The sequence below is a fragment of the Lemur catta genome, chromosome 1 (assembly GCF_020740605.2).
Source record: "Lemur catta isolate mLemCat1 chromosome 1, mLemCat1.pri, whole genome shotgun sequence".
Taxonomy (NCBI): Eukaryota; Metazoa; Chordata; class Mammalia; order Primates; family Lemuridae; genus Lemur; species Lemur catta.
The window spans coordinates 234459075-234472362 of record NC_059128.1 but is presented as its reverse complement, the minus strand read 5'-3'; the positions used below and the strand labels follow the sequence as shown (position 1 = coordinate 234472362).

General features: G+C 35.4%; 1 protein-coding gene across 1 annotated transcript in view; it reads left to right on the top strand.

Annotated features, from left to right (window-relative positions):
• The first annotated feature begins 791 nt into the window (after nt 1–791).
• LOC123630564 (T-cell receptor-associated transmembrane adapter 1) overlaps nt 792–13288 on the top strand; it is a 31199-nt gene continuing 18702 nt past the window's right edge. The window contains exons 1-2 of the mRNA XM_045540337.1: nt 792–1016; nt 7962–8072. Of these exons, the coding sequence (XP_045396293.1) occupies nt 983–1016; nt 7962–8072 (145 nt within the window). The 5' untranslated portion in view covers nt 792–982. The remainder of the gene's footprint in view (nt 1017–7961; nt 8073–13288) is intronic.

The following is a 13288-nucleotide window of genomic DNA, read 5'->3' as shown; positions in this document are numbered from 1 at the left end:
CTACCATTGTTTTATTTATTCAATCATTGTGAGAATATTTATTGAGACCTATAATGTGCCAGGCATAATTCTAGGTTCTAGAGTTTCAATGATGAGTAAGATCAATTCTATCCAGTATATATGAATTTCTGAAAACATTTTCCAGAACAGCTATATTAAAATAGTATTTTTATTATATTTTTATATATATATTAAAATGCACTTCAGAAACCTTGTTAGAATGCATATTCCAGTGCTTCACCCTAAATATTCTAATTCAGTAGGGCTCAGGATTTTAAACTAATGCATTTTAAATTAATGCCATGGAGCATACTTCTGTACGCCAACGTTTAAAACTTCTGACTCTGAGTACTCTGGGGTGGTGGCTGAAAACTAGAACTAGCTGCCAGATGACTCTAAATTGGACAGAAGGACTTTTGCTGGCTGGGTTGAGAGTTGGCAGGAAATAGGGCAGGCATCTAGTCTCCCAGTGGAATAGAATTAATTCCCTGACCGCCAACATTTCTCAAAGATCACACCCAGGGGTTGCTTGCTATTCACTCACTAGTTTAGTATATTTTATTTTGTTTCCATGTGAATTCACTTGTGAGGAGATTCCTGAATTCTCTCCAGAGGTAGGCAAGATCCCTCCTGGTTTAATTCATACCTTTATTTGTTCATTTTTAAATTAGACTCAGATATTGATAAAAAAAAAAAAGTCAAATACCAGAAAATGGAGGCTTGTGGGATTTTTTCTTCTCACGTTACACAACAATTTAAGTCTACTGTGCTCAGATCAAAACTTTAGAAGCCTCCATCACCACATTTCCTGTTTGTAACTGAACAAAGTACACACAAAAGATTTGAAGAAACAGAAGAGAAAAAAAATTTGAGGCACTGATAAAGATAAGTTTTGCTGCCATGCTGCTTCTAACATAACAAGGCAACATTAATCAGAAGTTTTTGGAAGCATTTTTAATCCATAGATTTGCCTTATGGCTACATGAGGACTTTTCTGAAAAAAAGAAGCATGTCGGGTAAGTGGCACTTTTAATTCTTTTGTTCCATTCCTATGCCTAACAATTCACTTAATAATTTCTAAGTCCTAACAAAAAGATCCTGAATATTTGGAAAGTAGTCAGTTAGCATAGTTGTTTTTAAAAATGTCAGATAACCTTTAGTATAATTAGAATATGTTTTGAATTACATTAATGAGTATATAGAGGAAAAAAGTAGGCAGTGTTTTATAATATAAAGTTAGTTGTATCTGTTCAGTAAGTGTGCATTGATAATTATGCCCTTTGAAGTACTGCCATACCTAGTCCTTGTTAGTTTAGTTTAGATATAAAGCAGGATAGTTGTAATTCTAATTCTACATTCTAATTCTTCAGAGATTAGACACTGTCTTATCTTCCTGGCAATCAATCCAATTGTCAACATTCAGAGAGATGACAATTTTGAAAAGGCCAGTGCAAAGTCCATTGCTTGCGCAATAGATCATGAAGGATGGATCCACACTGATTCACTGTTGTGAATCCACGTGGATGGTTCATTTCTCTTGTATTCTTTTGTGTACTTTTAATTCCTTACATAAACATCTTCTTTGTTGTAAGAAAAAAATGCATATTGTGTAAAGTGGGAAGAACTGTGAAATATATTTTAAAAATCTTACATATTTTCCATCACCTTAAAAACACAAAATATTATGTTGTATTTCCTTCCAATTTTTATTTCTATACATCATACATAGTTTGATCTTCACAACTGAAAGAATAATGTACATAAAATCGTATATCCAGCTTTTTTCACTAACATTATAACAACAATTTTCTTTATTATAATTTCTGCCTAATCATTTTAAATGAATGCACAAAAATGACGTCTACTGGGATATAGTTTAGTCATCTGTCTATTATTGGAAATTTATGTTGTATCCAGTTTTTTTTAATATTTTAAATGACAGAAAATGAACAACTCTATAGCTTTTTCTGTTTTAAGGGTTATTATTTTCTTAGGAAAGATTTCTAGGATTGGAATTAACTTAATGAGAGTTTATGAACATTTTAAGTCTCATTAGTGCCAAACTGCTTTTCCAAGAGTGATGCCAATTCACTCTCCTAGCAGTGTTTCTCCTTAACAGGCTGGTCTCATTTACAAAAACCTTTACTAATTTCATAAGCATAACGTGCTAACCCATCGTTTAATATGAAGTACTTTGATTATAATGAAATTGAACATTTTTGCATGGGTTTTAAAACTTTATAAATCTATCATTTGTGAATTGTCTGGTTACATCTTTTGCTTAATTATTGTGCTTATAATGCCTTTTATACCAATTTTTATGGGCCATTTATAGAGTGAAGGTATTATATATTAGTATGATAATTTCTGTGAATTTACTTCCAATGTTTTGTTTGATGGATCTTAAAATCAATTGATTCCATAAATCACACAGGGAGTGTAAGCTAACATATGATTTTCATACCTCTCCTTATCTTTTCCAGTTCATAAATAGCAAAGAACAAAAACAATTTGTTCGAGTTTTTTTAGTGCCTTGAAAGTGATGGACATAGCAGTACTATGTACAATTGTCCTGAGCTGATGATGATGGAACTCAGGAAGGGTGTGGGAAGGCCAAAGGCAGTGAATCTAACATTCAACTATTTTCAGGACTAATTAATTCTAAATTTAGAAAGTTTGGATACAATTTCCTCCATAACATTTTGTTGTTCAAATTTCCCCTTCAGGTATAATACAGGATCCTCCTCCATTGCCAAATGAGACCTTTTACTTTCGCAAGAGAGATGCAAAGTATTTTCCCTTAAAGCCTCATAGATATTAAAAGCTGAAACAAAGCAAAAGAAAATTTAATATTAAAGAAGAAGAATTAGATGATATTAATTTTTATATTTACATAGGTAAAATTAAAAAGGAAATAAATTTGAACACACAAAAAAGCAAAATTATTTCCAGTTAAGTAAATCAATGTACAAAAACACAAACCCAAATCTTTCCATTTTTCCTATTTAAATGACTGTAGTCACTCCATCATCAATAAATGTGCAGGTATCTTAATTCTTGCCATGTTTCTGCATTTATGTAAAATCAATAAGAGCTGAATCAAATGGTGAAAGCAATTCTTTTGGGCTATCATTAATTTAACTTAAACAATGATTCACAATTTAGTTTACACTTTTTTTTTAAAAAAAGATTCTCATTGTCTTTACCCAATTTTGTCTTCTCTTGCACCTCAATCATCTTTTTGAGAACAATGAAAACCTGTTTTTAGAGAATAGGTAGGACTAACTTATGCATCATCTTTAAAACTCAGGGAAAAAACAATGTTAACTGTAGGTGAAAGACAATGTTTCTTCATTTAATTTAGGTAATATTTGGCAGTGATTTGGGCAGTGACTTTAATAAAAGTCAATTCACGAAATAATGTCACTTAAAGATCAGAGCTCTGAGAAATAAATGCCCACAAATTTCTAGTCAGTGATAGATAGATATCATTATCAGGTACTTTTCTAGGCATTTTAAATTTCATTTGGTTTTCCCAGCATTCCTAAATTAAAAGGAAGAGAGAAAAATATTAATAGACCTTCTCCAAATGTTAAAAGAAACATAGTAGTTAAGGTATTTTGTTAGATGAAAGGTTCTACACAACCATGCCATCTGCAGAGCATCTTACTAAGGTGCTTCTCTAATAAGAAACCGTAAGTACGTATATAAAATGAAGTGGCTAAATATAAATAAAAAGAGGTTCATCTACAGCAGGAATTTGGCAGCACTTTAATCCCAATAGAATTTCTGAAGTTTACTAATCACAATTAAAGTGTAATTGTAGAAGCAACAAAAGGAGTCCAGCATTGGAGAAATCATAACATCTTCTCTTAAAATCTGCCTCCACCTCATTCTCATATGTATACTTTCTTCAGTTCAGCAAGTATTGACTGAGACGACTCATGAGGTACTAAGAGGTGGTGGCCTTGATGTCACACAAATGAAGATCTGAGCTCCAGTTTTATAATTGGCTCAGTGAGGTTCAGTGATTTGCACACAACCAACCACACCGCCAGGGAGTGACTACATGACCTCTGTCTCCACACTGTTTGAAACACCCATTCCAGGGCCACTGTTGCCATTTTCCCTCTCCCATCACGGCCCCCTCCCCAACATACACCATCACTTCTCAAATAACCCTCTGTTCATAACAGACACCAATTTAAAGATCGGCATTTCAGGTTTGGCATTAAAAACAGTATGTTATTTACTTGAAAGCCTGGAATTGATTTGAGAACCCCCTCCCATGCTAATATCTGTGATTCTGATGCCTTTTATTGACGGGGATGATGGGCCTGGGTGGCAGTGGTGGGGACTGTGGGCATGTGATGATGTGCTACGTCCAAAACATCACCAAGAATGTGCTCCGTTTAATACCAAACCATCACTATGTTAAGAAAAACTTACTTTGTAAGTAGACCCATGGAGATCATAATATCACTACTTTTCTTCAAAACTTCTGGATGCCTAAAATAAATATACCTGTTCATGGAATGCAAAGAAATGTTCACTGCTCTGACGGAGTTTACAAGCCAAAGGAAGCCATTAAGCATAGCTATGTACTATATACTGTAAACACATACACTTATCTCAGGTAAAGAAAGCCTCAAGTAGGAACAATTGAGGCATATTTATTACCTTTTCCTATTGTTAATTGTTTAAGTAAAGGCTTCTGTATAAATCAAACCTGCCAGCAGAAAGATATTGTATTTGCTTTAGCTGGGTTTCCTTCCAGAGCACATGCAATCGTTAATTCCAAATACAGTGCCTGCCAATTACTCTTGGCTTTAAGGGAGTTAGAGGTCTTATAGTTAAACCCACCACTATTAGCCCCTGGCAGTTGGAAGCTAGACAGAAACTTAAATCACGATTTTCCTAGCTGTCATTGCCTCACTAATAATTTCACGAGGCCTTTGGCTTTTTAATAGTGTAAATAGCTAAATTCAAATTGTGTGGGAGGTCTTTTTAAATTGACAAAAGCTATATAAATGAAAGTAAGTACAATTAATGAATAACGATACTAAAGTTTGCAAGAATTTTTAACCACTCTGTGTATCCAATATTAAAAGAGGCAATGTCTTTGCTAAGTAGATACAGGAGTATGGAGATATTTATACTGTACATTTAGAATTACTGTGTAAGGGGAGTTATAAAGAGTGTGTGTGTGTGTGTGTGAACATTTATGCAGATCTGCCATTCAAGTTGAAAATTTCCATTATTTAGCTACTTAACATCTCTTTTCATATGCACGGTTTTTCTTTTTCTTTTCTTTCTCTTTTTTTTTTTTAAGAGATGAGGTCTTACAATATTGCCCAGGATGGCTTCACCACTCCTGGGCTGAAGGGTTCCTTTCTTGAGGAGTAAATGATAAAACACAGCCCTAACAGAATGTACAGTGTAGCCCAAGTTCTTGCCTTAATGTTGCCGACATTATTTCATGAAATTTATTAGGACTTTCCCTAAAGCCTTCTGTGTAACACGTAGGCTTGTGACATTGATTTGGTTGTTTCTTTGTGGCTGAGAGCAAAATTATCTTATAGCAGTTAATGCACTAATACAACTATTTTAATTCTCTCTTTTACTTGGAAAAGAAATAATGAAACCTCCATTTGAAATATAATTTTGTCCAAATGACAGAATGATTTATAGCTAGATTCAAGGTAATTTTTAAATTAAGATTAGGGCTTTCTGTTTACTTCCTTGAAGTATGATGTTGTATCTTGTACTATATTTTATTTATCTAAACCATAAGTATTGATTGAGTGTATACTAACTGCTAGATGCTGTGGGAAATGGAAAGAAAAAAACATTAAGGGGGAAGGAGATTGATTTTATTAGTTTTCCCAAGGATGATAAGTGCTAGAGATTTATTATTTTCTAGGTATTTATTTGCCCCTCTCCCAGAAAGAAGGATACTAGAAATACATACAACAGTGTAAAAGATAAACAAATAAGTCAGCGTAAAGGGACAATAAGGGGCCAGGGATACAATTAATCTGCAAAAATCAGTATCTCATAATCCTAGAGATTTGTTTAAAGTAGGTTATATATCAAAGACAGATGATCAATTATGATGTTTACATGGGCTGTAAGAGTAAAAATGGACCAGTTCTTGAGGAGATGCCCAGGTCCTTATGCTTGAGACACCAAATAATGCATTAAATAATATTTTATAGTCTACAGTATCCCTGTAATTAACAAATTCAATGGTGAGTTTTATACAGCTGGGTTTTCTTTTCTTAAAACATGTTTTATTTTGCCCCAATAACAAATGCAGAAAATATGGAAAATGGAAAAGAATAAAAAGAGCAAGAGAGAATTTTAGATTTTATTTTCTGACTACAACCTGAAGTCAACTCTGTTGCCATTTGAGGGCAGATTGTATGCTTTAATGGTCAGTGAGATGGAAGCAGTCTTGACATACTCTTAAGAAATTTTGGAAACATAACTGGGACATTTCCCAGAATAGAAAGTCATCAAAGCCCATTCTACTTTCATTCAGGGGTAGATGCAGGTAGTTTCACACAGGCAGGGTCAAAAAATCCCTCCAAAATCAATTTCATATCCTTTCAACACATGATGATTGAATGATCAAAGACCCAGGGTATATGCCATAGGGATTTAGTGCAATAATTCTAGCCCAGGCTATGTCTAAAGCAGAGTTATGAGTCCAGTTTAGCCAAAGGTAAATTATTAATGCATCTATTAAGTACTTAATTTTAAGCAATGCAACTTTCTGGTCAACTGTATAATAAATTAGGTATAAAATGTGTTCTTAGGCAAGTTATACTATATTATGCTATATCGTATGATTGTCTCTATACTCTATAGAGTCATGTGCCACATAATGATGGTTTGCTCAATGATGGACCACATATATGATGGTGGTCACATAAGATTATAATGGAGCTGAAAAATTCCTTTGCCTAGTGACTTCATAGCTGTTGTAATGTCATAATACAATGCATTATTCACGTGTTTGTGGTGATGCTGGTATATGCAAACCTATTGTGCTTCCAGTTGTATAAAAGTATAACACAATTATGTACAGTACATAATACTTGATAATAAATGACTATATTATGGGCTTGTGCATTTACTATGCTTTTTATTATTATAATACTTTTCAGTGTACTTTTACTTAGTAAACCACAACAAATAACTGTAAAACAGTATCAGGCAGGTCCTTCAGGAGGTGTTTCAGGAGAAGGCATTGTTATCACAGGAGACGACAGCTCCCTGTATGTTACTGCCCCTGAAGATCTTCCAGTGGGACAAGATGTGGAGGTGGAAGACGGTGATATTAATGATCCAGACCCTGTGTAGGCCTAGGGGAAAGAGAGGAATAATTAACTCTCCATTATACATTCATGGGGCTGTAAATAGTATGAGAAAATCTCCCTGTGGCCAGTCTTAACAAAACTGTGTTACTATGATTCCAGAATTATTGTTTTATTTTTACATACACTATCCTATACTACTAAGATTAGTGGAAGGGAACAAGTGGTTTTTGTAAACAAAAAAAAGTGTGATTATATTAATAGTCTGAGGATTAAAGAAAGGGGAAAAGTGTAACAAATTATGATTCTTAGTGATTTGAATATTCTTGATTTTGAACAAAAGTTTTTATAATCAGATACCATTTCTCACCTTTTAATAGCCAGACTAAAAATATCTTCTATTTCATAAACATGAAGAATGTGGGAAACATGCTTTCTTTTGCCCATGCTGAATTCAGGGACTTATCATCAACACCCACTTTGAAATCTGTAAGAAGTTGCCAACGTTGGTTAATTTCCTGGCAGAGGATCTGTCCTTCATTATGAATAAATCCAATTGCTTTAACTGTGGCAATAGCTAGACCAAAACAAAGGGGTAAGAGGCTATTATATTATGGGTGTGTTTACTTTTGTTTCCAGGAAATTCTGCATGCCCCTTTTATCTCTGGGGACTTCTAGCCGCCTTGGGTCTGGCTCTGGTCATATCACTGATCTTCAACATTTCCCACTGTGTGCAAAAGCAGCGACAAGGTAAGACATTTGGACAAATAGCCACCTGGTACCTGCTTGAATGGAGACTGTGGAGTCACTGGAAAAAATCTATGGATATAGACAATTTTATGAAATGTTATTCAATAGAATATTCTTATCTATAGAAAATCTATTTGATAATTACTTTTCAACCTGAGGGTTCTCTTAATGTTAGAATGCAATCATATTAGAAATGTGAGAAAACTCCCAAATTTAGCTTTATCTCCGTCTTTGTTGTAGGGTGTGGAGTTAGAAGGGTTTATACTAGTGAACATGTTTTTCCTCCTCCAGTTGAACAGCCCATGAAATTGTAGTCTATTCTGGAGCAGCCATTAAGGTTCTCTGTGATGCATGATGAGAAAAGGGAAGATTAGCTCCGTAAGATTCCACTCTAGCCTACTTAGTCTTCTCAGGATCAGTGAGCCCTTCTCCCGTGCAACAGGCGGAGGTGTGCTCAGAAGAGGACAGGAAAAGCAATGGACTGAACCATGGGCTTGTTTGTAAACACTCCCAGGGGCTAGGAGGATAAGTCAAGAGTATCTGCCACTGTCAGCTTTGCTATTCAACAGGCTAGACAGCAGTTTTAACTATGTGCCTTTCACTTGCACGTGTCTTGATTAAAACAGCATGAAGCCCAGCAACCGTTGTATGCGGTAGGCATCCAACACATTCGTGTTGAGTACAAGGATGGATGGAAGAATGAGAGTTCAACCATTGTTGGTTGAACAGTGAGGTGTCTTAATACTAAGAAACTCTTAGGAGCAGGACATTTTAGTAGTAATAAAAGAATAGAAGAATAAAAGAATAGAAAAGAAGGGGAAATGCATTCTCTTTAACAGATAAAAGGAAATAAAACTAAGTTAACAAAATTGTTAGACATGTATGCAAGAAAAATTGCATGAAGCTAATTTATAACACTGGTCAGATTTCAGGGAGTGTCCTTGATCCTCTTAGAAATATGTTCTCAAATGTTGGTAATTCTAATATAAAATATGAACAAGGCATTATTTTTATGCAGGTTTGAAAAAAAGATAGGCACTAGAAAATGAAGTGGCATAGCTGAGGTCATACATCTATTCAACAGCAAAATCAAGGATAAGTGTCCAGTTTTTCTAATTCTCTGTCCAAAATGGTTTCTACCAGCACATGCTATGTTGTTGACCAAATGTCCTCAGCCAGAAACCTAACACTCTTTTAGGATCTATATTATATCAGTTCTATACCTAAGGTGAAATTTCAGGCAAAGAATCCTTTTTTATTAGCAATGCTTTCAGCAATTATTTGAAAAATCAAATATATTTTCAAACAAACTTTATAAGTCAGATTTATAAATATTCTATCATCAGATATCTGTTACAAAGTTTCCTTTTATAGAAAAAAATGAGTTGAGTAGCACTTTTTTATACAATAGTTTAAACTGACTATATTTTAATTTCTTCATTAAGATATTTTATGAATGTAAATATTATCACCTGAATATGAAAAAAGGTGAATTGAGAGCTAGAAAGGTGAAATAATATAAGGTAAAAACCAGGGCAAGAACAAACATCTGAACTAGTACCTTACTTTTTCACTAATTCCAACAATACATGAGTGGATTAATACAATATAGTATATGTATGCCATGGAGTTCTACTCAGCCACAAAAAACAATGGTGATCTAGCACCTTTTGTATTATCCTGGATAGAGCTGGAGCCCATTCTACTAAGCAAAGTATCACAAGATTGGAAAAACAAGCACCACATGTACTCACCATCAAATTGGTATTAACTGATCAACACTTATGTGCACATATAGTAGTAACATTCATCCGGTGTCAGGCAGGTGGGAGGGGGGAGGATGGAATGGGTATATTCACACATAATGGGTGTGGTGCGCACTGTCTGGGGGACAGACATGCATGAAGCTCCAACTTGGGTGTGGCAAAGGCGATATATGTAACCCAAACATTTGTACTCCTGTACTATGCTGAAATAAAGAAAATTTAAAAAAGATTTTTGTAAGGCCAGGTAATGAGTAGACTGACATGTTTTGAGCCCCATTGTCTAACTAAAATTTCATCTAGCAAATGTGACCTATTTACTTTCAGCTTAAATAGTCATTTTGTTCAGCCCTATGATTACATAGAAGTGTGGATGTTAAGAACCACTTTTTATCAACATGATCAAGATCAGGACTGGTCTAATTTTACTGACCTATTCTGCCTCAGAAGTATTTGGCTGTACTCGTCTTTTATAACTCAATATGAACAAGCTTTACAATTTTCATTTTTGTTCATTTCTGCATTGGAATTTATCTACCTATACCAATTTGCCACCACCATGCCAACTCCTTTGTGGACTTGCTTATAATGGTGAGTTGATCACTGACAGTAGCCTAACTCAAAAAAGAGTATCTTTCCATTTTGCTTTTTCAGGACAGATTTCTTATTTCAGTTGTACTGTTCCAGATATGCCATCATGGCTCTATTGACTAAAAGTGTGTTAGGAAAGGACATTTTTTAAAATGGGAAATAATAATTACATTTATTGATGTACTTTTTCAAATCAATTTCAGTCCCCTCATTTTTTTATTTCAAAATATTAAGGGGTACAAATGTTTTAGGTTACCTGGATCATTTCTGTAATGCTTGAGTCCTGGCTATAGGTATGCCCATCACCCAAATAGTGTCCATAGTACCTGTTAGATAAGTTTTTGCCTCTCCCCTCTTCCCTCCTGGGTGCTTTCCATAAGTTTTACTTCCCTCTGTGCACTTGTGTGCTCATCGGTTGGTTCCAATTTAATGTGAGTACACATGGTGTTTGTGTTTCCATTCTTGCGATACTTCACTTAGGAGAATGGTGTCCAGTTCCATCCAGATTGTTTCAAAAGCTATTAATTCATCTTTTTTTTTATGTCCGAGTAGTACTCAGCCCTAATTTTTGTTAACAACACACCTTTGAAGTCAACTCGATGTGAGTTAGAACTCTGCTTTCAATATTTAGCTGGGAGATCTGTACAAGTAACATATTTCTGAGTCTCAGTTTCCCTATCTAGAGCATGTGGGAAATACCATCTGATCCTGGGGTTTTTGTGAGAATTTTATCTATCTGTCCACCTTTTTGTAGTGCTGGGGACTTAGTAGGTCCCTAGACTTTATACAGCCCACATCATCATACCTGGTGGCTCTAATGCATCCTTCCCTCTTTTCACAAATAATTATCAAGGGCCTCCTATGGCTATATGCCATCCCATTTAATTTTAATGTCTGTTATTTTAGTGAACATCTGTTCCTCTGGCTTCTTCGCTGTTCCCACCATCCCTATCCCCTCTAGTTCCCTCTGGCTCCCACTTCACTTCCTGCCCCCATCTCTGTATTATTGAACAGGTCTGTACAATACTCTGAGCTTTAGCAGTAACTGTTGTCTGCATGTAAGTCACATTCAGGTCCATTTCAGAGAATTTTCTGTAGGCTTTTGTGGAATTGGTTCTAAACAGTAGCCTATCACAAATTATTTTATTTAAGCAATAACATGCCCTCCTTAGGTGGAGCATGCAGCCCTGGCACTTGTACTCTATCCGTGTGCAAACCCAAGACTAGCCTTGGAGCAGCAATTATCAATGCTGTTAGAATCCCCTTTGCTCTCATCCCACCTCGCCCTTTCTCTCTGCAGCCTTTTCCCACTGCCCCAAGGTCTCCTGACATCTTTTCCCAGGTATTAGTAATAAATTTGCTATCTTTTCCATATGAACCAATAGTACTCTTTTTCACTCAGAGATTTCAGGTTGTTTGGGGATTAGCCCTGCAGACTGTTTAACCCCTTCCCAGTCCTCCAGAAGACCTCTCTCTGCCTTATTTCTCAGAACAGATAAACTAGAAGAGATTCTATCACATCGAGCCAGCTTTTCTGACACTTGGTCTATGAATGTAATGCCCCCGTGTCTGGCCTCATGTAACTATTTTATGTTTGCATCTTTGTGTGACTCTTTGTGGCTAAGAAACTTGCAAGATATGACTCCACCTTGGGGAACAGTCAGTGAATAAGTTTTGCTTGTGTATCAACTAGCTTACAAAAGAAAATCTCCATCCCAACAACAATGCAGTATCTACACATTCAATCAGATAGACCAGATAAGCCTCTCCTTGATGTTTTCTGCAGCAGTTAGGTAGAAGCTTTGAAATGGAGTTCTCTCATCCCCCCCCAAAACAAATCTTTCATTTTTATGTGATTCGTTTTCCAAATCTGTTCTTTAGGAGGATTATATTTCTTTCTTTTTGTGATAGGAATGCATTAGCTTTTTCCTCCTTTAAACCCAAAGAATATTCTTTATCCAGCTCCTCCTCTCTGCTTTGAGAAGGATAAACAAGCATATGGTTTGCTCATACATCAAAGTCCTATCAGTACATCTCCTATTCACTAGAAAATTATTGCACATTTTTCACACTGAAAATGTATTAGAAAGATTTTATTATGGAGTTTAAACTATGTGTTTTTTCTTGTCACCTTTGTGCATAGGAGAATGAACACTAAAGGGAAAAACAAAAGCAAATGTGTTTGCATCACACCCTCTCAACTACAAACCTGACCACAAGTGTTTGCATCTGAATCACAGGAGAGAACTGAGAAAGCTCACTTCGTTTTTCCCACACACCATCTTGCATACTTAATTGCTTTATAGCAAAGGGCACACTTTTTATTTTGCTATATGCCATTGAAATCACTAGGCAGCTTTTAAATCATGCCAGGTGTTTCTAAATAAAGTTAAAAGCCTTCATGATGAGTGAACTCTTTTCAGGAGCCTCAGCTTGCAGACCTTTATTCTTTGCTGTAACCTCTGTTCCTTTTACTACTCCTCCCCGTTTAAAGAGATCATATTCTATTAACCTTCTTCTAGGAAGGATTGTAAAACGAAAATCACCCTGTCCTGGTCGCCCAGCTCCAGCTTACACATTTACACCCTAAGAATAGCATGGAGTGAGGTGTCCTTGAACTTCTTATGCCCCATTTCAGGAGCTCCTTTACTTAGTGTCTTCTTTTTCATATATGGTTTAGTCTTTGTTCCTTCTATCTAAGCATTATTATATTGTATCGTTTATGTAGTTGATTCTATTCCCCATTTCCTATAAAGCTTTTTGGTCTTACTTTTTTTGTCCTGTTTTTTCTGTTGCTAATACATCCAGCTATATTTCCCTTCTAACCTTCACACCTTACATAAGTATACTGCCAGGTACCAG